The sequence below is a fragment of the Ailuropoda melanoleuca genome, chromosome 8 (genome assembly GCF_002007445.2).
Source record: "Ailuropoda melanoleuca isolate Jingjing chromosome 8, ASM200744v2, whole genome shotgun sequence".
Taxonomy (NCBI): Eukaryota; Metazoa; Chordata; class Mammalia; order Carnivora; family Ursidae; genus Ailuropoda; species Ailuropoda melanoleuca.
Window position 1 is genome coordinate 93749276 of NC_048225.1, and position 25210 is coordinate 93774485.

Here is a 25210-nt window from a genome sequence, read left to right on the forward strand (position 1 = left end):
TAATTTAACATGGTAGTGTGGCTCAAATTTATCTTGAAATTTCTTCCCTCTCAAGATCCCTGTTAAAACCTCATAGAACACTTTGGAAAAGCTGGATAGACTTTTTCCTCAGGCTTCCATTCAGTGCCAGGTCAGAGCAGACAGCACCCTGGGTTTGGGGCTTGAGGGTCTTGCCTCTCCTTCCTAGAGTGCCATTGGAACCCTGGATCATCTCCAAGAACACGGAGAGCTGCTGTGCCTGGCGCTGGCAGCACAGACCTCATTATCGTGAGTTATGTGGCCACCCCTGCCCACTCAGATATGAAATACTTGGCCAAATGTGTGGTTGTGGTTGCTTCGGAGACAACCAAGAACCAAGAACAATGTCTCCAAAAATGCAGGTGAAGTTAGTAAACGGAGCCCCAGACCCCAGGTCAGCACAGCTGTCAGACCACGTCATCATTACTCATTGATTCTCAAAGGAGGGCTCGGGCATCTTTGCAGGGCGGGAAGCTCTTTCCTGGTTCATCTGCCCATCGGGAGTTCAGGCGGGGCTGCCTCCAGCACACAGGATGGCTGACGGCAGCACTAGGATGACACTTTGGGATAAGCCGAGAGGCTTCAGAAGAAACAGCACAGGGCCAGACATCCCTGTCTCGTCCTACAGAAAGCCCCAGCCCGGACGTGCTGAACTGCCCCATTGACGCAGCTGCAACATCTGAACACGTTGCCTGGGTCAGGCTGGGCCTCCAGCCCTAGTCCAGGATCCACGGGGACGTTGGTTGAAGAGCAGAGGCTGTCCTGCCCCTCACACGCATCCACTATGAATGCATTTTAACAGCCTTTGTAAGTCTGCTGGTGCACTTCACTGTACAGCCTCTCGGGATAAGTTTTGTGTTGCTTCCTCAGTGTCTAAAGGAGTACTTCCTTTTCTTTAGTCTTAGAACATCTCAAGTCTCAAGAGCTGCCCACCCTCTGATGTTGAGAGAGTCGCTAAGAGGACCGTGTGTGTTCCAAGCCAGTCCCTTCCTTAGATCATCAATCATGACATCTGTGGTTCCTCTTTCTGGGCAGAAGACATTCTCCCATCGATTCATTAGCTCGTGTATTCATTTAGTTCACAAATATTTATTGAGGGCCCTCCAGGTACCTAGCACTTTCTAACTGCTAGAAATAGTGGACAGAACAGACACTCTTGCTTTCTTAGGGTAGATAATTTTTAAGCTGAAGATACAACATGATATATAAAATACCTTTCTAGGCCCTCAGGGAGCTTTCCGAGATACAGATGTAAATAACTGGGATCTCGTTTGGGAATGGTTGCTTACAAGGAACAGAACCCCACTCTAACTCAAATAAAAACAGGACGATACTGTTAAGAATCCAATGTCCTATAGAACAAAGGGCAGGAACCGAGTAATCAGCTCAAGCCACCAACTCTTGGGTGCATGTACCTTCTCATCCACTCTCTTTCCTCTTTCTCATTCCCTACTCTGTCCCACCTTCCTTCCTCCCTCCCTTCTTCCCTCCTCCCCTCTCTACGAAGGGATGTGGCTGGGGGAGGAAACAGACGGCAGCTTTACTAGAGTGGACACAGGATAGAGAGGAATTAGGGCAGAGGAGAGGTGTGAGCACAGAAAAGGCTGTTGGTGTTGTGAGGCCGGAGGTAACGTAGAGCTCCACGGAATCAGGGAAGGCTTTCTGGAGGAGGTGCTATTTGAGCTGCGTCTTCGTGTCAGGGCTAGGACTTGGATGCCCAATGGAGAGCAGGGGCCATTCCCAGAGCAGAGCCCCCGGAGCAGAGGGAGGAAGGGAGGCAGAAATCTGCTAACTCGGAGCCCTGGGGGAGGGGCAGAGAGGGTCCTGCTACTTCTACTTATCATCCCTTCTCCCTGTGATGCCTTTAGTCGGGTTTCTCTTCAAGGTGTGCGGGACTCTCCTGAGTCCCACAGCTCGGAACTGCAGCCTGGGTTACGGGAGTAGGTGGGGTGTAGCAGAAGGGAACCAGCGGGGGAGGCAGGTTATTAAATCACTGCTGGGAGGGGCAGGGCTGGGAGAAATGCTGCCCAGTGCAGGCCGGAAAGTCATGCACTGGGGCCCAGGTGGTGCAGCGTGAAGGTTTAACCAGGTGGCAAGAGGAGTGGCATCCCCATCTGTTAATGACCCAGGCATCCAGTCATCCAGCTTCAAGGGCTCTGAGGGAGAAGGCACATGACAGGTGTGAGCCTCGGGGCTGCCAGCGATTTGCGGATTGCATCGAGCGGCTCCACATGCGCCGGCTTCCTCTGCATGTCTTACTGTCGGATGACCATCTTGTCGGTCATCTGTGGGCGCCTACTGAGTAGTGCTGTCAGAGAACTCGGGGCAGGGGAGCTTCCTGGAGGAGGGGGTGAGTTATGCACCTGGATATGCACCAGGGTGGCTGAATGTCAGGGTAGCTGACGCCTCGAAAGGGTGAGGGAGCATCTGCCGTGGGCCAGTGCTGTCACAGGGGTCATCTTATGTTGGCTTTACACCAAGTCGGAGAAGTGGGGACTTTTCCCACTTTTGAAGGAGGAAACTGAGACTCAGAAGTTAAGATGCCTGCATGAGGTCACACAGTGGGGTGGCACAGCTGGGATTTAATTCTTTCTGACCCCAAAGCCCATGTTCCTGGCCTGCCACCCCGTGTGCCTCCCCAAGACCTGAGAATCCTGTGGCAGGTCCTCGGGGCAGGTTCTGGGTTGGTCCCAGGCTGCCTGCACACGGCACAGGGGTTTCCAGATTGCAATGATGGAAAAGCTGCTGCTCTCCCTTACACAGCCTCTCCTCTGCTTCTCAGTGATCTCAAGACGGGGCCTCAGGCCAGTGATTTCTGTAACAATATATTGCAGGTGGCTTCCCACAAGTTTAGATGTGGGACAAGTCAGACATGTCCCCGAGTGCACCTGCCACATGCCACGTAAGCCAGAAATGACATGGCTTTCCCACAGTAGGAGGTCAGCCTAGGGGAAAGTCCTGTCGTGTGTGGCTCTTGCTGCACGCAGGGCCAGATTCACGGCCTGGCTTGCTGACTGTCCGTCCGCCCTCTGCGTGAAGCATGGCGATCACCAGTGCGTACTTGCTGGACACCTGATGGGTCTGGGCTTGGATGGCTCGGGTAGAAGTCACTTACGGCAAATTTTATGTGACATTTAGCTACCCTGAACCTTGGTTTTCCTCTTCTGTAAAATGGAAATGCATCCCCGGGCCCCAGTGCTGCTACACGGAATACAGGAAGTAGCATTCAAGGATCTTACGAGCCATCCCGGCAGTTGTTAGTGTCAGGACAAGGCCGCGTGCGAGGCCGTGCGCTCTTCCCCTGTGAGCCGCCTGCGGACAGGGAGGGCTTCCAAGTGAGACTTGCTGTTGCTTTCACAGCCAGCCGAGTTCACTTAGGGTCTGGACCTGCAGAAGCCAGTGGCCATCTCAGCCCTGGCCCTGCCTGAGACTCCCCTGAACCTTCCGGCCCTGGAATGTGGTGTAGAGCAGGGTGCTTAAACGTTCATGCCCGCATCACAGATTCCAGGCCTTCCTGTCCCGAAGTTCCAATGCGGCAGGTCGGAGGCAGGATCAGAAAAATGATTTTTGGGGGCGCCTGGGTGGCACAGAGGTTAAGTGTCTGCCTTCGGCTCAGGGTGTGATCCCGGTGTTATGGGATTCGAGCCCCACATCAGGCTCTTCCGCTGGGAGCCTGCTTCTCCCTCTCCCACTCCCCCTGCTTGTGTTCCCTCTCTCGCTGGCTGTCTCTATCTCTGTCGAATAAATAAATAAAATCTTTAAAAAAAAAAAAAGAAAAGAAAAGAAAAATGATTTTTGAAAAGCTGGACTGCAGGCAAGGACCGGTTCACTGGGGCCAGCTCAGGCGCCAGGACAGTCTCCAGGGCGGAGGCCATTTGGCATCCCCAGCCTCCCCGGTTTGTGGGGATGGAGAGGGTGGGGTTTGTTTCTCTTGAAGATGGTGAGGGCTAGAGTCATTCCTGAGAATGAGGGTCGAGGGTCGGGAAAGGCAGGGGTGGGCAGGCCCTGAGCAAAGCCCAGGGAGGCCCAGTAGGGATGTGGGCGCACGGTGAGTGCACGCAGCCCTTGGGTGCCCAAGAGGCTGACTGCCGAGGGACTGAGCTTTGCTGTCTTTCTGTCTCCCTGCAGATTGTGTTCCGGAAGATCAGCGACGTGAAACGGGAGGAGGAAGAGCGCATGAAACGCAAGAATGAGGCCCCCCTGATCTTGCCCCCGGACCACCCTGTCCGCCGACTCTTCCAGAGGTTCCGGCAGCAGAAGGAGGCCCGGCTGGCCGCGGAGCGGGGCAGCCGCGACCCCGACGACCTGGACGTGGAGAAGGGCAGCGCCCTCCCTGAGCACGCCTCAGCCAACCACAGCCTGGCGAAGGCCAGCGTGGTGACCGTGCGTGAGAGCCCCGCCACACCCGTGGCCTTCCAGGCGGCCTCCTCGGCGGCGGTGGCGGACCACGGCAGGCTGTACGCGCCCGGGGCCGAGTGCCTGGGCGCCAGGGCCGGCGGCGGCGACTGCGCCAGGCGCAAGGGCTGGGCCCGCTTCAGGGATGCATGCGGCAAAGCCGAGGACTGGAGCCAGGTGGCCAAGGCCGAGTCCATGGAGACGCTCCCCGACAGGACCAAGGCATCCGGAGAGGCCACCCTCAAGAAGACGGACTCGTGTGACAGCGGCATCACCAAGAGCGACCTGCGTCTGGACAGCGTCAGCGAGGCCAGGAGCCCCCAGGACCGGAGCCCCATCTTGGCGGAGGTCAAGCATTCTTTCTACCCCATCCCCGAGCAGACGCTGCAGGCCACAGTCCTGGAGGTGAAGCACGAGCTGAAGGAGGACATCAAGGCCTTGAACACCAAAATGACAAATATTGAGAAACAGCTCTCTGAGATACTCAGGATATTAACTTCCAGAAGATCCTCTCAGTCTCCGCAGGAGCTGTTTGAGATATCGAGGCCCCAGTCCCCAGAATCAGAGAGAGACATCTTTGGAGCAAGCTGAGTGGTCTGTTTAAAAAAAAAGAAGAAGAAGAAGAAAAAAGGTCAAAGATAAAGCCCCGCCTCCCTGCCCTAGACACCACCCCCCCACACACACCTACAGGACCACCAACTTCCAAAGTAGGCTCTTCCTGACGGAGAATCAGAGCCGGCTGGTCGCTCAGGCCCACGCCCGCGCTCTCTCTCTCTCTCTCTCTTTGGGAGCAGACGTGGGAAGAGGCGCGTGCTACCGCCCTGCAGGATGGCAGCTGCTCTTGAACTGTCTGCACAATTTTGGAAGAGGGGGGCATGCTGTCTAAAGGGTATTTTCCTTCATTTTTAATTTTTTACTGCCACAATCTTTGTAAAAGATGACAACCACTAGAAAAGAGGAGCAGCTATTTGGGGATTGGTGGGAGCGCCCCGGAGAACCCCTTATGGCTTCTCCCCCCAGGCTGGGCTCCTGCGCCAAGACCCCAAAGACTGTGGTGGGCACAGGGTTTTCCCAGCATTCCCTGTCCTTGTACAGCCCATGTCTGCCATCACCTTCTATTTTCCTACAGTAGCATTTGTAACAAGCCCGGGACAAGGGGAGCTTCAGGGACAGGGAGGGCAGAGCCTTGCAACTTTCTGTCTGTCATGGTTAAGGCCAGAAAGCAGTGAGGTGCTCTGGGTGCCTCCCATTGACACTGAAAGCCGGGAATCCTCAGGTCTCCTCTCCCAGTAGAGGAGCCAGAGAGGGGCCTCCAGGAAGCAGCCTCTCCGGGCCGTGGTCTGCAGCCTGCTGTCCTGGGAGAGGCCACAGGGAGGGCTCCAGAAGCCTCACAGGCACCTCTGGCCCTGCCCCATGCCACTGTCCTCCTCGCGTGGGCCCCTTCGCTTCTTTTCCTTCTCGATCTCTCCCCCAGTGTTCCCATGGCCTTCCTCAGGGCGTGTGGCATCGGCAGGAAGGGCGATGAGCCCAGAGTTGCTTTATTAGCAAAGCAGACACAGACACACACACATACAACCTCAGAAAAACGATTGTAGCAAGTCCCATGTTTATATTATGATTCTCACTGGGATTGATGGCCCCTCAGAAGTTTGTATTTTGCCCACTGCATGGGGTCATCAGAGGACCCTTGGGATCCATGCTTGGCCTTACTTTAAAATTTTAACTTCTTTTTCTGCTACCACAGTCAGTAGGACTTCAGGAGGAAGTGCGAAGCCTGCAGGGCCACTTGCTTCAGGAGCGGCAGAAAGAGAACGAGGCAGTGGTTCTCCAGCTGGCTCTGTAGGGTGCTGGGGTTGGCGGCCCAGGAAGGCATGAGCTCAGAGCGATGGTCCCAGAGCCCCAAGTCCCTACGCCATGATGCTCGGGGACACTCCACTGCCTCCTAGGCACCTGGGGTCAAATTATTCATGTGTCCGGGCGCCTTCCAGGGGCGTCTGAGAAAGGAAAGAGGTCTCTCCCAGGCCTAATGGAACTAACTCAGGTGTATGCCCTGCAGAGAGGGTCAGGACCCCAAAACTTGACAAGCGAGGTTAGAAGTGCAGCTCTAAGCACTAGCTTGGAGAGGGAATTAGGAGTGCAGGGGATCCAGGGCGCTGGCGTGCTGCGTGGGTCACGCCGCAGCACCTCACCCCTGCACCTGGCATGGCTTTGCTGCACAGATCCTGATCCTGTTAGTCCCCTCAGTACTGAAGGGGACCTGCCAGGGTGGGACTGGCCCTATAAAGATACTCGGCATCTCTGAAGGCCTCCTGTCAGCACCCACCTACCCCCCTGCCCTTTGGTCCTGCTCAGTGGCCATGACAGGTCCCAGGACTTGGCCTTAGCTGTCTGTGCGGAATGGGGCTGTCCTCTCCTGGCTCCCACTGGCACAGGTGGCCCTGGGGAACAGAGGTCCAGGAGGTCGAGAGAAGGTTCCTTCTCCAGGGGTCCCATGCACTTAGGCCGCTGCTCATGGGAGGCTTATCGGGGTGGCTCCTGGCTTCCCGAGGCTGCGACATTATTCGATTTAGCCTCAGATGGCAGAATACAAAGAAGAGGAAGTCTAATTTCCCAAGGCCGAGTCATGACTGTTCGTGACTCTGGATAAAGCATTGAGACTTTAAGGCTCCTTGAGAAGCTGCCAGCTAGTCCAGAGGCTATAAAAGATCTGGAATCCCATCTGCCCCAGAATGTTCTAGTTTGGCATTCCTTAAATGTGCTCATTAGCCCTCTCCTGAAGTTTAGTCCCCACTACTTTCAAGTCAGGGCAAGGGCCCTAATAACTCCATCGTCCAGCTTCAGAAGCACCTGCCCGGCTCTCTGCGGGCTTGATGACAGGCTCCTGTCCAGCGCCCTGCAGGCCAACCTAGAGGGCCCTTCCCTTCCCCACTGACTCTGCCAGAGGGCACAGGTGCCCCCATTGGGGTCTGAGGGGCAAAGACGCCGATGTGCCAGGCTTGAAAGTCCACACTTTTGGGGGAAAAATAAAGCTTCATGATTGTACTTGTGGATTGACTCCTAGGACCTGAATGGGGCTCATGACCAGAAGCCTGGATCCTGCAGAGGGAATGTGCTCATCTCGGGGTCGCAGGGCCCCCATGTGAGCCTGTGGTGACAGATGACCACAGTGTGGTTGGACGTGCTCTTAGTCTTCTCCACTTAAGGATTAGAGGGACTTCTGCTTTCTTTCCTTTGAAAAAGAAAATTTTTTTTTTAAATGAGCCAAACCTTCTCTCCTTTCATCTTTATGACATGCACTTGGCCGTGGGCTTTGTGCTAACTACCTACTCTTGCCTGGATGCTGCTCTGGCTTCCCGAGCAAGGGCCACAAGCTTCAGATACTGACCAAACCTCCCACTACCCGGCGGCTGAAGATAGCTTAGGGAAACACAGCGTCACCAGGTGTCGGACCGAACATTTAGACTTTAGAAGTTATGCTGAGAGATATTTACCCGAGTTATTGTTTCCCTTCCAAGGGAAGGGACATAACGTATGACACCATCGCCCAGTACTTGCTGGGTACTTGATCTCATAGTTAAACTCCTTAACCTTGAATGTTATTCGTAGGGAGGCTCCGCTTCCCAGAGAAGGTCCCAGCTTTGGGGCCGGAGGTCCTGCGTCCGCACTTGGCTGCTTGTTGACCGTGCTCTGCTCTCCCCACTGACGGAGGTGTGGGGGTGAGGCTTGAGTCTATGAAATAAGACAGCCAACAAGACAGTGCGCTCGTTCTCGGTGAGGACGCAGACTCCAGACTGAGCTGCTGGCCCATACCCCTGCAAGGACACCTCCACCAAGTGTGACAAGGTTCCCCCGGGAAGGAAAGGGAGGCAGCCCTCTGGTCGAGAAGCCCTGGTTTCGTGCGCAACTTTGATATCTGCACCTTCAACCACCGCACTCTCTCATGCTCATACCTGGCTTGTTTCTCAGACCATTCTTGATATTCTCAACCTCAGGCTACATCTGTGTGCAGAGTTCGCCACCAGTAGCAGGCAACCAGTGGCTCGAAACATCTCTGACGCTACAACAGCATGGTCCCCAGTGTTTCAGAGCGGTTCCCGTTTCTGGCTATCCAATTCCTGGGCCTGTGTTACCCTCAACCTCCTAGATCCTATGTGCTGTTGCTGGCCAAACATCAGGCCCTTTTCTGGAACCTTCTTTCAGAAGTGGAGCCAGCATGGCTCAGAGTAAAAAATGCACTGCACCACCACACCCCATCCCGCAAGCTTCCCCTATCGAATCCTTCAGTGGAAGGTGAAAGTAAGAAGCCAGTCGTTAGAATTTTTGTCCAAGCCTCTGTGGGGACTAAAAGAATGCCTTAGGGGTCCCAGGTGAAGGGAGAGCCTCCTCTCCCCTTGGTGCATTGACCACCATATGGCACATGCACCCTGGAAAATTTTGGAGCCCTGGTGGGGATACAAGTTGCTGATGTGCATTTGATAGACTGTACAATGTTTTGCAATAAAGATGTTTAGCCTTAAGACCCTTGAATGGAACTCCAGCTGGGATGGAGCTGCCAACACTCCCCCTCCTCCCTCCTCATGTCGTGTTGCTTAAAGAGGAACCCACTGAGGGCACGCTCAGACCCCAGGGTAGCCTCTCCTCTGTCACTAAATTGTACTGCCTTCTCGCTCGCTTCAATACCAATACTTTCACCAGCTCCTGTGCCCTCCAGCTGGGGGTGGGGTTCACTGTCCCCTCAACACCGACCGCAGCCATCAGAGAAAGTACCATTTTCTCACACAAGGTATTCACGTTGAGAAGTTTGGATCTCCGCTCCCCTCCCCCACCACACACAGTTCAAAAGAATCAATGTGAATTTGCAGCTTAAATTAGTTTCAAATGAAACTTCTTTCTCATGCGAGCAAATCAGACTTATTCTGGAACCTCTAGAACTGGACTCGAATGCCCCGCAGGTGCCGGACCTGGTGGGTGCCCCCCCCCGCCCCGCCTTTCAACCTAGAGCCATGGTCTCTTTATCTGTGACTTCAGAGTCGGTCAACGGATCTACTAGTTGCTCAATGAGAAGTTCACGGATCTCATATCAGGATACGAACAATGAGAAAGACCGTCATGAAGACAACAACCCCGCCCCAGTGAATGTATTCTCTTAATATTCAGACGTTCTATTTGTGCATCAGTTGAAAACTGCCCACATCTAACGTTTCGCCAACGCCGTAAGGACACTTCTACTCCTGAGCAGTCCATCAATCTGAGGCTTTCCTTATATTGACACTCTTTCCATTGAGTCCCGCCAAATCCTTCATTGGGTTTTTCTTTTTCCTTCGCATCTGCCACTTTGTCCAAATGAGCATGAATAGACAGAAGTGCAAATGAGCTGATACTATTTTTATGGTCAGTTTATGCTGCCAGAAACTCCACTGTTATGTGTGCAGCTTGGGAATGGTAAGAGGAATACGTGGGCCCCTCCATGGATGATATACCCTTCTCAACATTTTTAAACAAGCACAAATGATATTTGTAAAAAAAAAAAAAAGTTTAATTTTATTTATTACGGTAATAAACTATTTTATACATGATATTTGCTTTTGCCTTTTCTTACACAATTTTAAGGTACTGAATTGGTGTTCTGACCCCAGATGGCAGAACAAGGATGGTACTTTCTGTTCCTTTTCAAGAGCTTGGGAGGCCCGAATTTGGAGAGTCCCTGTAAGTATGGTTTTGGAGACCTTAGAATTCTAGAGACCCCCAGATTGCATGTCTAAGTACAGCACAGCAAGAGAATGGTTGTGAAGGTGCTTTGCCATCTGATCCAGAAATAGGGCTGTATCTGCTCTTCAGACGTCCCGAGATGCCTTCCAGAGCTGGCATCAGTGGAAAACTGTGGTACAAAACACATTGATTTAACACATATCTGAACGTGGCCTCCCAATGAGAAGTGAACTTTTACATTTTTAACAATTTGGATTGAAATCTGTTTTAGATATAAGAACGCTTCCCTGCCTTTTAAAATAGAGTGTCAAAAACATAAGTGAATCTTTTTGGAATGATTCCACATCCACCATATGAGTTCTGATCTGTGCTTGAATTCACGGGTGGTCTCCGAAGCCAGTAAGGCAGAGGACTGTTTGCCCCTCAATGAACTAGGCCTATAGACCAGCTCTCTCAGTTTGGCTGTGGTTTTAATACTTGCTTTAAAAATTGCTTCCTGCACCTGGTGAAATTCTCCACGGGCCTGTCAACCTGAGTTCTTATTTCATACCACTGGACCGCATTTCAAAACGGGCACTTTTCTTTTTGTAGACAGAACTTAATTCAGAATGAGGAATCTGTGATCAGCTTGCCACATTCGGGCCTCTGCTTGATCTCCTAGGGCCACGGTATGAATACAGCACTCTTAATGATGTCCTCTACAACCTACTGTTTCATTACCTTGCAGAAAAGCATAATAAAAATAAACGAAAGGTGATAGTATTTAAAATTCCAAGTGATTGATATTCAGTCAAAAGTCTCACCAAAAAAAGAAAGAAAAGAAACTCTCACCTAATAAAGCACCGAACATTATGTTCTTTATATATCCTCAATGGTGAAAAAAAATCTCTCTTCGTGAATATGATTTTTATAATTAGTCAAAAGGACTAGTAATACAGAGCTAAGTTATAGATATGATATTCTGGGTGCCAAAGGGTTGTCAACTATTGGGATTTTGTTGGTTTGTTTTAAAATGAAACAATTTCCCTGAAGAAGGGCCTCAGGTTTCTCAATGCCCACTGAGAAAGGCCAGCACCGTCAAGATAATCTGGCTTCTCAATAGTTGGTCCTATCGTGTGGATATGTTCCAGTACATTTGTTAGAGACAAACTCATGATATTATGGTTAACTTCTTACACTTAGTCAACAATTATATTATTATTTTAAATAAGGAAGTGAGCAGTCACAATTTCTTTAAGGGGAACCCCATCCCACTAAATTACTAGCTTCCCAATATGTAGATTATACAATTAGATATGTGATGGATATATTTTCTTTCTAGGCCTGCAGTCTTTAATAGAACAGAAGGCTTTCTGCTGTCATTTCAAACAAATTAATCTGAAGGAATAATAGAATACTTTGCAGTCTTCTTGCACGGTCCTGAGAATTAGAATCACCAAGAGTTGGCCCTCCTTCAGATGTCTTGCTTGCCTCCTTGGGGATCATCTTGGCAATCGTTTTGGAGCTCTCTGGCTTGCCCACAGAGCCTGGTTGAGGTCAGGGGATCCTGGGGCTAGCAGTGACCCTGGACCTTGTCTAGCTGTTTTCCAGCCCCATGCCTGAGGCTGCCCAGGGCTGATGTCTGTGCAGTAACATGTCACATTCTCCTCAGCTGGATGGCTCCATCTTCCCAGGCACTTCCAGAGTCTCTCATTTAAAGCAAATCCAAGATTTTACTTTACATGCATGAAGACAGCCCTATTATCGCTTTCATGTTACAGCTGGAGAATAGCAAGAGGTTAAAGAAAGAAAACAATGGTCCTAGAGAACCCGCATGCCGGCTCACCAGGCCTCAGATATGTGGCTCATCAGGTACTAATTCCCGAGAACCCTCTAAATCATGTAATCACTTCAAAGGAATTCAGGATTATTACTTCCAAATATATCCACCAATTCTCCAATGTAAGTTGAGGGAATGAATAAGCCTCTTTGTTTTTACATAAATGGTGTCTCTGAAGAGTTCAAATTGTATTGTTTACATATGTACATACATCAGACGCTTGCCTACAATCATCTTCACACTCCTGTGTGTCCTTAGCCAGCCCCTTCCTTCCATGTGAACCTGTGGCTGGCCACACTTCCTAAACTGGTGTTAGTCCATGACCCCGCACTGTAGTCACTGGGGTGCTCACTCTTCCCAGCCCTATCTCCTCCTGGAAACTTCCCAGCACCTTGGAATCGCCTGCCTGGCCTCCCTGTCCTTTACCCAGGCAGCTGCTGAGGACACTGCCGTCAGCCTGCCTCTCCCTCTGGGTCTGTTCCTTGGAGCAGTCAACGTGGGGTATGCCCACGGCATACCACCTGCTCCATCCACACCTGCTCTCCCAGGCAGAATGGGTAGGAAGAAGGGATGTCAGCAAGACGGCCGGTCCTGCATTCTAGGAATATGAATCTCATTGAGTTAAAAGCCACGGCCAGGACACAAGGATCACACCAGATAGCAAGTGTGAGACACGTGGCCAGACCAGGTCCAAGGGAACCTTTCATTCAGTAACAATTTTATCCATGTGTCTGAGATGTACTTATGCTCTCCCATAATGACGTGACTATGGATCAAACTTCAAAGCTGCTTCACATACTGCCTGCCCTCTCAAAAAAAAAAAAAAATCCAACGCCAAACAGACATATTCAGCCTTATCTACCACTTGGGGCTATTAGTGGTCTGTCACCCACTTTCCAGAGGAGTGAATAATTAAGAGTTATAGGTGTATAGATTTTAAGAATTTTCTTCAAAAACTATTCAAAATGATTCTACAAAAATGTGATTTATCAGTGCGACAGAAAAGGCTCCATTTTATTTGAAAGAAAACAAAACATTGTAAACCACTGAGTGTAAACCACTGAGTGGGAAGATGACTGGTGAGACTGACTCACGTGGAAAGGAGAAAAGACCACAGGAAACCATCCTTACCCTGTCACTAGCCTGACAGCACCTGTCTATGGACGCACTAGCTCATGGTTCCTTCATTCTGCTTCTTTATTGGGAAATGAAGATTAACTGTCTGATAGAGGAACTGCCATGTTTATACTTCTCTGGATATCTAGGGAACAAGCATCCAATGTTGATCACCGTGATGGTGTTCCAATAACAGATCTCCTTAGGTACCAGCCCTTGGAACACCATAGGACAGGTTGTATCTTCTGGGTAATTAGAAACTTGACTTTGGCTTTGTCTCCTCCCTGCTGGGGAGCTGAAGTGTGAAGCTCAGACCGCAGTTCTGGTTCTAGAGACCACACTGAAGGACATGGGGAAGAGGTCACTTAAATGTTAGTAAAATATTTCAGAAATATGTACAGTGGAGAACAGGCCTTATCACTAATCAGGACTTCTGTGCTCCAGTTGAGAAATGTCTACTGCATTTAATTCTTGGTAAAGTAGAAAGAATCTGAAGGGCCCTTGGGACTGGGTTCTAGACCACAATGTCACCATGTGCAGCTGGGCAAGATACTACTGCTTTGGACCCCTGCTTACTCAACAGGAAAATGATGGGGTGGGGGAGATGAGCTCTGGGTCCCCAAAGTGAGAAGCCTCTCTGGTTGTCAATTTTCTATGAGAGCTCAAGCTTCCAGTCTTGGAGTGAGGTAACTTCAACAAAAGATGAGCAGATGACGCACTGGTTCCTTGGAGGTTGTCTTGGTGTGCGAGGTCAGGGTGAAGCACCATTTGCCTTGGAGGCCAGCAGTAAGGGCTGGCGTGCGCCGGGCGGCATTAGTCCACTGAGTATGTCTGGGCCCAGGCAATGCCGACATGTGAATAGCAGTACAGGAATCCCAGGACAGAGAGGGTCACATATGGCCAGCCTGCAGGGGGAGGACAGAGATGGAAGAGCAGTTAGAAATGCCTGGGACAGGACCTTCCACAGGTGCAAACTGTCCCCCTTTGGAGAAGGCAACCCAAGAAATATGGGCCTCAGTTGATGCAGGAAGACACCGACCTCCTAGAAAGTGTGCTCTCCCTGGAACACCAACACCTGAAACTCTACATTCCCACTAGGGTCGGCATAAAATGACTCAAATGGAAATTAGGTTTAGAAATAGGACAAGCTGTAAAAGAATATATATTTAGAAAACTAAAGTAGTTAATAATCAAAAACGAAGAAAGACCCACAGTAAATCTCAAAATATAGATTGGCCGTTATATTGAACTGAGTGCCATCTGTAAGCACACAGAAGGGAGAGCCTAAATTAAACATTTGCTTTCAAAACTCAAAGCTTTTAGTGGTTCCTTCTATAAGTACTTGTCTTAGAATATTTGATGTTCTTTTCTTTCTTCTTCTTCTCCTCTCCCTTCTCCTCCCCCTCAATTAACAGTCCTCTCTGCTGAGTATTTGTCACTTCATGACTTCCATGTCTTCTACATGCTCCACTTACTCAACCACGTATTAGGAGCTCTGGAGATCCAGAGATGCTGTGGAAAATACCAGATGCCAAAACAGGTGATCTCACTCCAGCCTGGGAAAGACACACACACGCTACTGGGATTTATGAGCCACATAGCACGTGCTAGATAACGATGTAGACCGAGCACATTTAAACTGGGCCGTGTGGGGTGAGCAAGGGCTTGCCAGATGGAAAGGGACAGGGATAAGCGACCAGAGAGACCACCTCAAGTGTGAACGTCATGGGCCACCCCAGGAGCAGGGCTCATGTGACTGTGACTACTGCACAGGAAGGGGCAGGCAGGGCAGAGAAAGAAGTAGGGAGGAGGCAGTGGGGAGCCACTGAGGGTACTGTACCCCTGCAGGCTCTCTTCTTGCTATGCCAACAACCAGCTGCCATTCTTAATAGAAGTTCCATTAATAAGGCATAGTGGTTAATTGTGCAGGCTCTGAAGTGAACCTGGACGCCAGTTCAAGCCCTGGCTCTGCCACTTGCCACCTGTGTGACCTGGAGCAACTTGATGAATCTCAAATGTAAAACGAGGAGAGGGACAGAGTACCTTTATTAATAGAGTCTTTATAGGATGCCATGGACTGATTGTGTCCCCCCACATTCATGTGTTGAAGCCCTAACCCCCAATGCATATTTGGAGATGGGGCCTTTGGGAGGTAAATGGGCTGAGATCAGATCATGAGGGAGGAGCCATCATGATGGGATTAGTGCCCCCATAAGAAGGGACACGGAAAGCTTCCCTCCTCTCTCTTCCATATAAAGTCAGGGTGAGAAGGTGGCCATCTAGAGGCCAGGAAGAGGGTCCTTACCAGGAACCAAATCAGCTGGCATCTGGATCTTGGACGTTTCCAGTCTCTGGAACTGTGAGAAATAAATGTCTGTTGTTCAAGCCACCCAGTCCATGGTATTTTGTTATGGAAGCCTGAGCTGACTAAGACATAAGGAAGGAATGTGTGGAATGATGTAAAGGCTGCATGGTGCCTGGCCTCTGATGGACACTAAGGAAAGGTAGTAATAATACTGGGGAGAGGACACACAAGTCTTTCTCCATCAAGATGAGACTGATAACAGGGAAGTCCAGCCCTGGTCTTCCTCTGAACTCCTGTTTTCAACTTTCTCCTGAGACTAGCTTGGCACAGCACTTCTCCTAGGCCCTGAAGGCAAGAGAAGTGAGGAGAGCAGAGGACTCCCAAGAGCCTGGCTCTAGGCCCAGCCCTCCAGTCCTAACTCCTGCCTGCCAGTGAGCCAGTGTGTGAGCTTCCTGGGGCTGCTGGAGCAGATTGCAACAAGCTTAGTGGTTTCAAACAACAGAAATGCATTCTCTCATACTTCTAGATTCTGGAAGTATGAAATCAAGGTGTTGGCAAGTCCACCCTCTCTCTAAAGGCTCTTAGGGAGACTCCTCCCTTGCCTCTTCCAGCTTAGATGACTCCAGACACTCCCTGACTTATGGCAACATACCTCTAATCTCTGCCTGTCTTCATGTGGCTTTCTTCCCTGGGCACCTCTTGTGTCCTCTCCTCTTAGAAGGACACCAGTCATTGGATTTAGGGCCTACTCTAAATCCAGGTTGATTTCGTCTCAAGACACTTAGCTAATAACGTCATCAACAACCCTATTTCCAAATGAAGTCACACTCTGAGGTTGCAGATGGACATAAACGGGGGGGGGGCACTAACTGGCCCAGTACAGCCAGGTACTTTTTCAAGGTTCGAAAGGGACCCATCTTGCCTGGAGGCCCTCAGACACAGATGCCAGGGGACCTGCTGACATCTGCTCCTCAGTGGGCTCAGGAAGCAGGAATTAGGGAGGGGCTTCAGGCCCGGGGGAGCACTGTCAGACGTCAGCTGTGTTTGGGACAATGCGTTGGCAGGTGTTTGGTAAACACAGAACCCAGAAGCTGGCTATGGCGGTGAGAGAATGGGGATGTTTTATTTACACAAAGCTGGGCCTGGGTCATTGGACAACTGTGCTTGGCCCTGCAGCTGTCAAGGGACATCCCTGTGAAAGCTTCTGGCCAGCACGCAGAACCGTAAGGACAAACATCCCCAGCACCGCCCGGAAGTGTGGCATACGCATGTTCAGTTTGGACCCCAGTTAGGCCCTGAAAATTCCCTCTACCATTAACTGTCTGCCATGCACGGAGGCAGATAGGTAGCATTTAGGAGACTCGTAATCCTGACTCTACTAAGAGGGCCTCAGTTTCTCCATCTACACAATGGGAGGTCAAAAATAAACAGAAGCACATGAAATAAAATCACAGATTTGGTAGAGCTTTTAAAAAGAGTTTCAGAAATGCAAAGAATTACTATAGGACCACCTGAGAAGTAGATGTAAATAATCTGTGTGTGAAGCTGTTATGTAAACAGCTCACTGGCCCTGTTAAAGGGCGTGTTCCTGCAGGTAGTAACCCCAGTGCACACTAGAGGGCTGCCAGGACATCTTACCTTTTCCTGACCTTAGGCGTAAGCTATGTAATGACAAGGAAAAGACAGATTCCACGAGGCACCCTTCCACAGTATTCACCCAGTACTTCACAAGCATTTTGTGTGTGCCTGGCCTGCCCGAGACACCAGACGTCAACATGGCCCTCTGTGGGTGTCTGCTATCAGCACAGGGTCTCTGACTGTAGCAGCGGCTACCCAAGCACTGGTGTGGTCCAAGTGTTGGGGGTACTTGGGGCAGAGCCTCCTCTTCATCAGGGCTCAGATGAGCACAGAAAAAGAAACTAGGATGGGCTGTCATTCTGGCAACATTTGAGGGTTGCTATGATGCAGTCATCCTGGCTTGTCAGACATTAACAAAAAAGATGGCGTCAAAAAGGGTTCTGTTCTAACAAATGAACACCGACCTCATCCTGTAGCCCGCACTCCCCCTGGCCTTTCCCCATTCTGTGTTCTCCTTCCAGGCTCTCCCTTCTCACCAGGATTTCCAATCCACACTGTCCAGTCAACTTCCATATCCCATCATCCCTGACCCCATGCATGCGTGCGTGCGCACACACACACACACACCATTAATATGGCTCATAAAGCCTGGTGGGCAGTACGGTATTGGTCAAAGGAAAAGATCCTTCTTGAGAGAGTACTTTAAGGCCAAAGCCCCTGCACACTCGGTATATTCATAGCTAAGCCCCCAGATTCAATGATGTGTCCTGGTGGGCTTTTGATACCTAGACCTATTAAGATCTAAACAGCTGAAGAGTTTTAACAGACGACAACTAGGCAGCATTGAAGACATTACAAAGAGGATGCTGGCAAGTCAGGCAACGGTTGCAAAAGATTGGGTAATATAGCAGACAGGACAGACTATCTGACAGATACAGCTAAATGCATACAAGAATGATGCGTAGCACCATAGGTTCAATTAAGAAGATCGATGCAGGTGGTGCATAGAGGGAGTTAATAGGATGTAGGTGCTTGTATCATGGCATTGTTAATAGGACACTGGTGAGTTGTATAATAACTACAGCTAATGAGAACAGGTAAGACACAGAGGGAAACGTCTGTGGCTACAAGAAAGCAAGCACTGTAATTTTACTTGAGGTTATTATAGCTGAGTGATTTTCTGAGCAATTACATCAATCTGAAAAGACTGGAAAGGCTGAGGATCAGGAGAGTGGAGGAAAAGACCATTATCATGCAGGGCCATGAGAAGTCAAAGGATATATCAAATTGGTTTTCTGGAAAGTGATGGGATAATCAGAACAAGCAGCAAGTCTAATGAAAACCTTTGTTTAAAAGGTAACACTGTAAAATGATTGAAGCCACTGTGGAAAACAGCATGGAGGTTCCTCAAAAAATTAAACATAAAATCATCACATATAGACCCAAAAGAACTGAAAGAACTAGAAGAGATATTTGTGTACCTACGTTCACAGCAGCATTATGTACAATAACCAAAAGGTGGAAACAACTCAAGTGTCCACTCACAGATGAATGGATACCGAAAATGTGGTCTATACACACAATGGAATATTATTCAGCCTTGAAAAGGAAGGAAATCCTGACACAAGCTACAGCTTGGATGAACCTTGAAGATATTATGCTAAATTAAATAAGCCAGACACAAAGGGACAAATACTATACATGAAGTCCCTAGAGTAGTCAAATTCATAGAGACAGAAAGTGGAATGGCAGTTGCTAAGGGCTGGGGGGAGTTACTGTTTAATGGTACAGGAGTTTCAGTTTTGCAAGATTAAAGTTCTGGAGATGGATGGTGGTGATGGTTGCATAGCAATGTGAATATGCTTAATACCACAGAACTGTACACTTAAAAATGGTTAAAATGGCAAATTTTATGTTATATAAAATTTATCACAATAAAAAATTCTATGCTGAAAGAAGACGTCAACAAAATAATATATACCATATTATTCCATTTATTTAAAATGACACTTGATTTATAGTAACGAAAAGCTTGTCAGTGGTTGCCAGGGGCTGGAGCAGAGGGAGGGACAAATTACAAAGGGGACACCCGGAATCTTTGGGGATGATGAAAACGTTTTGCGTCTTGATTACGGGAATATTTTCAAGGGTATATACAACTGGAAAATACCCTAAATGAATGTATTTTGCTACGCATAAATTATTTCTCAATAAAGTTGTAAAAAAATTCAAAAGTTGAAAAAATGAAAAAAAAATTTGAAGGTAACATTGGAATATTAGCGAATCACAATCTTGCAGTATTCCTCCACAATGTCCTAGCTTATATATGCCCTCAGGTATTTGAACAAAAGATGCACATCCAAGAAGATACAATTCACTTAAAATATGACAGGTTTTCAATCCTTCATCTTCCTGGGGGCAGGAGGACTTGCCATGTGTAGGACTGAACCGTGGGCTCCCGTAATGCTCTCTTCCACTGGGGCCTCTGAGCGGGCGGACAATGCTAAGAGCTCTCTCTTAACTATGCAGACACACTCAGCAGCTGAATCAGCACAAATCCCTATCCCAGGGAAGAAATCAATCCTTCCTAATGGGAGAGAAGTTAATTGAGTTGCTGAATTGTGTATGAGCTCTCAATTACCCCATCAAAGGCTCACTCAGCTGTCAGTCTGGGCAACACTCCTGAGCCTGTGGCCGCCATCTTGGCTCTAACAGGGCTTTTTCAAAGGCCACATCCTACTGCTAACCATTTTTAGAAGAAAATGGCTGGTGACCACCATATGAACAAACTTAGCAGGGAAGCCTTTCTCTTGCCCTTTCTCCCAGTCAGCCAGCACCATAGTCTCTGTCTGCATGTGAGTAGTTTATGAAGAATATGGAATCTACTATACAGTTTACAAAGAAGACACAGTCTTAGTGAATGCTTACAACACTGCAAGATAGAAATCATTAACAGATACCAATATCCTTGCTTGTAGCCACACTGCCTCAAAAGGGCCCAGAGTCCACACCCCAAGCCCAGAATGTCAGATTAAATTCTATTTGGAGAAAAGTCTGAAGGACTTCAGTCTTTCCTTTAATTTTTATCTGTAATAATCTGTCTTTTACCATTAACAATGCCATAGCCTCCTCCTTCCATCCACCCACGCAAGTTTTCTAGACAGAGGCTCTGATGCCCTGCTGTCCACTGATCCTTTCATTCATCCACTGCTCATTTGTCACCTTGCTGGGTCACAGTTCTCCTTGGGGTTAAGAAACACTCACTTTCAGCTTGGCCCTTGGGTCCCTAAAGCTGAATGGATGGATTCTCACTTTCTCGTCCCTTAGAGCAGCAATGTCATTCAGTGACTCAAAACCTCCTAAGAAAGGAAGAAGAGGAAGTTCCCATTATTCATGAGAGCCATTAGGCTAGAAAGGAAACAAGTCTCAGCTCCCCAAACTCTCCTTGGTTGAAATGCAAGCCTTCAAATGTGAAGGATGTATTATCATTATTAGATGCCCTCAACATATCCACCCATATCCCTGGGGATGCAGGTGCATATGTGACAGCCCACGTTGCCATCCTGGGAAGACAGATACGAGGCTGATGAATTTCAGCCTCCACGGACAGCCTTTGTGAAGGGCTAGACTCGGAGAAGGATATCCAATGGGGGAAATGGAATGAAGAGGTGAGTTGGAGATGCTGCAGAAAAGAGAGTCATGGGACTTGGTGACTGATGGATTTGGGGGCCAAAGAATACATTCCCTCTCACTGACCCTTAGCATTGCTCACAGAGTATCCTTGGGGCTGACATTCAGCTACTGCACATCAGAGGGACCCTACCTAACGTTCACAGGCTGATTCACTACCCTACTAGTTAGTAAAAGCCATGATCCCAGCCTTTCCCACATGACCTGTTCTCTCATTTCACATCAAAAGGGGCAAATACCTGGTTCTGTAGGGGCCTTCAGGACTCGCTCCAGAGCATGGCTGCCGTCTCTCTGGACTGACGGGTCTGTGCCCATGCCTTACATTTGTTAGATGTACTGAACACCAGCTCCCCACTCTATACATACATTGTCCTGCTTTGGTGGCATCTTCCACTCTGAGGCCAGCAGGGGTTGAGAGTTCCTCTCCTTAGAGAACCAGTTCAGGCATTGGACTCTCGTGCTAGGGAGCTAGCTCGGGATCTGAAAAGCACCACTACCCCTGTGGCCCCAGCACTCTCTGCACCATCTCCCCAGCCTCACTACTGTCATTTCATTAATTATTCAGAATAACTTTACACACTGTTGTCTTTGTTAAAAGAGCTTGCTCCTGACAGCACTTTATTTTTAACAATATTCAGGCCTGATGGGGAGAAATGATAAGGTGCGTTGGCAGCTTTATTTAAATCTTCTTTACTCCAGTAGTCCCAGCCTGGAGATAACATGGAGCCATTCATCAAACAGTCCTGAGCCTGCAGACCTTCCTTCAGAGCTAAAGTTTGAGCTGTAACCTTAAAAAAGCTATAGGGCAGGAGCCTTTTCCCATCAGAGGGCTACCTTTTTGTTTGCAAGAGAAAAGCTGCCCAGGCTTTGAAGCCTGTAAACTGCTGGATCTGTTTGCAAACACACGGGGATAAGGACAGAAGGTATAAAGGATAGGCTCTTGACACTTTAGGGTTAAATAACAATTTCTTTTTTTTTTTTGGCATAAGAACATGATATTTATTTATTTTTATAATAATATTTTTTATTATATTATGTGAGTCACCATACAGTACATCCCTGGTTTCTGATGTAAAGTTCCATGATACATTAGTTGCCTAAAACACGCAGTGCACCATGCAATATGTGCCCTCCTTACTACCCATCAATTTCTTACCTTCATATGGTTTACAAACCTGGGCCTCAAATGCAGGAGTTGAAGCCTTTGTGATTTTTCAAAGAATTCTCAGCTGCCTCTTTCACATCCTTTCATGAGCAAGGAGGACTAGATGGTTCTAATCTGTCCATGAAATTAAAGCACGAAATCCTGGGGCCCTGGCTTTCTAACATGAGCCCACAGCAGAATCACCTGGAGCCCATGTCAAAAGACAATGCAAGCTCCCAGCCCCCAGTTTCTGATCCAGGGGGACTGCAGCCAGCCTGAGATTTGCATTTCTTTTTTTATATAATAATTTTTTATTATATTGTTAGTCACCATACAGTACATCCCTAGATTTTGATGTAAAGTTCCATGATTCATTACTTGCGTATAACACCTACTGCACCATGCAATACGTGCCCTCCTTAATACCCATCGCCGGCCTATCCCGTTCCCCCACCCCCTCCCCTCTGAAGCCCTCAGTTTGTTTCCCCAGAGTCCATAGTCTCTCATGCTTCATTCCCCCTTCTCTTTAGCCCCCTTTCTTCTTCCCTTCTTCTCCTACCGATCTTCCTACTTTTTTTTTTTAATGATTTTTTATGTTAGTCACCATACAGTACATCCCCGGTTTCCGATGTAAAGTTCGATGATTCATTAGTTGCAATCTTCCTACTTCTTATGTTCCATAAATGAGTGAAACCATATAATTATATTTCTCTGCTTGATTTATTCCACTTAGCATTATCTCCTCCAGTCCTGTCCATGCTGCTGCAAATGTTGTGAAATCATTCTTTCTTAGGGCTGAGTAATATTCCATTGTATATGTGGACCACATCTTCTTAATCCAGTCATCAGTTGAAGGGCATCTCGGCTCCTTCCACAGTTTAGCTATTGTGGACAATGCTGCTATGAACATTGGGGTGCATATGGCCCTTCTCTTCACTACGTCTGTATCTTTGGGGTAAACACCCAGTAGTGCAATGGCTGGATCATAGGGTAGCTCAATTTTTAACTTTTTAAGGGACCTCCACACTGTTTTCCAGAGTGGCTGTAACAACTTGCATTCCCACCAGCAGTGTAAGAGGGATCCCCTTTCTCCACATCCTCTCCAACAATTGTTGTTTCATGCCTTGTCAATTTTTGCCATTCTAACTGGCGTGAGGTGGTATTTAATGTGGTTTTGATTTGAATTTCCCTGANACATTTTTTCATGTGTCTGTTAGCCATTTGTATGTTTTCATTGGAAAAGTGTCTGTTCATATCTTCTGCCCATTTTTTATTTGATTATTTGTTTCCCGTGTATTGATTTTTTTCTATTTTATTTATTTTTTTATGATTTTTTATTATATTATGTTAGCCACCATACGGTACATGCCCAGTTTCCGATGTAAAGTTTGACCATTCATTAGTTGCGTATAACACCCAGTGCACCATGCAATATATGCCCTCCTTACCACCCATCACCGGTCTATCCCATTCCCCCCACCCCCCTCCCCTCTGAAGCCCTCAGTTTGTTTCTCAGAGTCCATAGTCTCTCATGCTTCATTCCCCCTTCTGATTACCCCCCCTTTCTTTATCCCTTTCTTCCCCTACCGATCTTCCTAGTTCTTATGTTCCATAGATGAGAGAAATCATATGATAATTGTCTTTCTCTGCTTGACTTATTTCACTTAGCATTATCTCCTCCAGTGCCGTCCATGTTGCAGCAAATGTTGAGAATTCGTTCTTTCTGATAGCTGAGTAATATTCCATTGTATATATGGACCACAGCTTCTTAATCCAGTCATCTGTTGAAGGGCATCTCGGCTCCTTCCATGATTTGGCTATTGTGGACAATGCAGCTATGAACATTGGGGTGCATATGGCCCTTCTCTTTACTACGTCTGTATCTTTGGGGTAAACACCCAGTAGTGCAATGGCTGGGTCATAGGGTAGTTCAATTTTTAACTTTTTAAGGGACCTCCACACTGTTTTCCAGAGTGGCTGTACCAACTTGCATTCCCACCAACAATGTAGGAGGGATCGCCTTTCTCCACGTCCTCTCCAACAATTGTTGTTTCTTGCCTTGTCTATCTTTGCCATTCTAACTGGCGTAAGGTGGTATCTCAGTGTGGTTTTGATTTGAATTTCCCTGATGGCTAATGATTTTGAACATTTTTTCATGTGTCTGTTAGCCATTTGTATGTCTTCATTGGAAAAGTGTCTGTTCATATCTTCTGCCCATTTTATGATTTGTTTATTTGTTTCTCGTGTATTGAGTTTGAGAAGTTCTTTGTAGATCTTGGATACCAGTCCTTTATCTGTGGTGTCCTTTGCAAATATATTCTCCCATTCCGTGGGCTGTCTCTTAGTTTTTTTGACTGTTTCCTTGGCTGTGCAGAAGCTCTTTATCCTGATAAAGTCCCATAAGTTCATTTTATCTTTTATTTCTCTTGCCTTTGGAGATGTGTCGTGAAAAAGGTTGCTCTGGCCGATGTCATAGAAGTTGTTGCCTATGTTCTCCTCTAGAATTTTGATGGATTCCTGTCTCACATTGAGGTCTTTCATCCATTTGGAGTTTATTTTTGTGTATGGTGTGAGAGAGTGGTCAAGTTTCATTCTTTTGCATGTAGCTGTCCAATTTTCCCAGCACCATTTATTGAAGAGACTGTCTTTTTTCCACCGGATGTTTTTTCCTGCTTTATCAAAGATTAGTTGCCCAAAGAGCCGAGGGTCCATTTCTGGGTTCTCTATTCTGTTCCATTGGTCGATGTGTCTGTTTTTGTGCCAGTACCATGCTGTCTTTGTGATCACAGCTTTGTAGTACAGCTCGAAATCCGGCATTGTGATGCCCCCAGCTTTGTTTTTCCTTTTCAACAGTTCCTTGGAGATTCGGGGCCTTTTCTGGTTCCATACAAATTTAAGGACTATTTGTTCCAGTTCTTTGAAAAATGTCCTCGGTATTTTGATCGGGATAGCATTGAAAGTGTAGATTGCTCTGGGTAGTATGGACATTTTAACTATGTTAATTCTTCCAATCCATGAGCATGGAATATTTTTCCATCTTTTTATGTCTTCCTCAATATCTTTCAAAAGTGATCTATAGTTTCTAGCATATAGGTCCTTTACGTCTCTGGTTAAGTTAATTCCAAGGTAACGCATGGTTTTTGGTGTTATTGTAAATGGGATGGATTCCCTAATTTCTCTTTCTTCAGTCTCGTTATTCGTGTATAGAAATGCAACTGATTTCTGGGCATTGATTTTGTATNATTTCTTCCTGTTTCAGTCTTGGTAGTTTATAGGTTTCCAGGAAGGCCTCCATCTCTTCCAGATTGCTTAATTTATTGGCATATAGCTGTTGATAAAAGTTTCTAAGAATCCTTCCAATTTCATTGGTGTTGGTTGTGACCTCTCCTTTTTCATTTATAATTTTATTAATTTTGGCCCTTTCTCTATTCTTTTG

The 25210-nt window shown here is 47.8% G+C and overlaps 2 protein-coding genes across 3 annotated transcripts in view; one reads left to right on the forward strand and one right to left on the reverse strand.

Moving 5' to 3' along the window:
• KCNH1 (potassium voltage-gated channel subfamily H member 1) overlaps positions 1–9915 on the forward strand; it is a 353228-nt gene extending 343313 nt beyond the window's left edge. For both annotated transcript variants that reach the window (XM_034666902.1, XM_019797426.2), the window contains exon 11: positions 4147–9915. In XM_034666902.1, the coding sequence (XP_034522793.1) occupies positions 4147–5004 (858 nt within the window). In that variant the 3' untranslated portion in view covers positions 5005–9915. The remainder of the gene's footprint in view (positions 1–4146) is intronic.
• Positions 9916–9943: 28 nt separating this feature from the next.
• The window catches only part of HHAT (hedgehog acyltransferase), a 306415-nt gene continuing 291148 nt past the window's right edge, over positions 9944–25210 (reverse strand). The window contains exon 11 of the mRNA XM_034667656.1: positions 9944–13962. Coding sequence (XP_034523547.1) covers positions 13871–13962 — 92 coding nt within the window. The 3' untranslated portion in view covers positions 9944–13870. The remainder of the gene's footprint in view (positions 13963–25210) is intronic.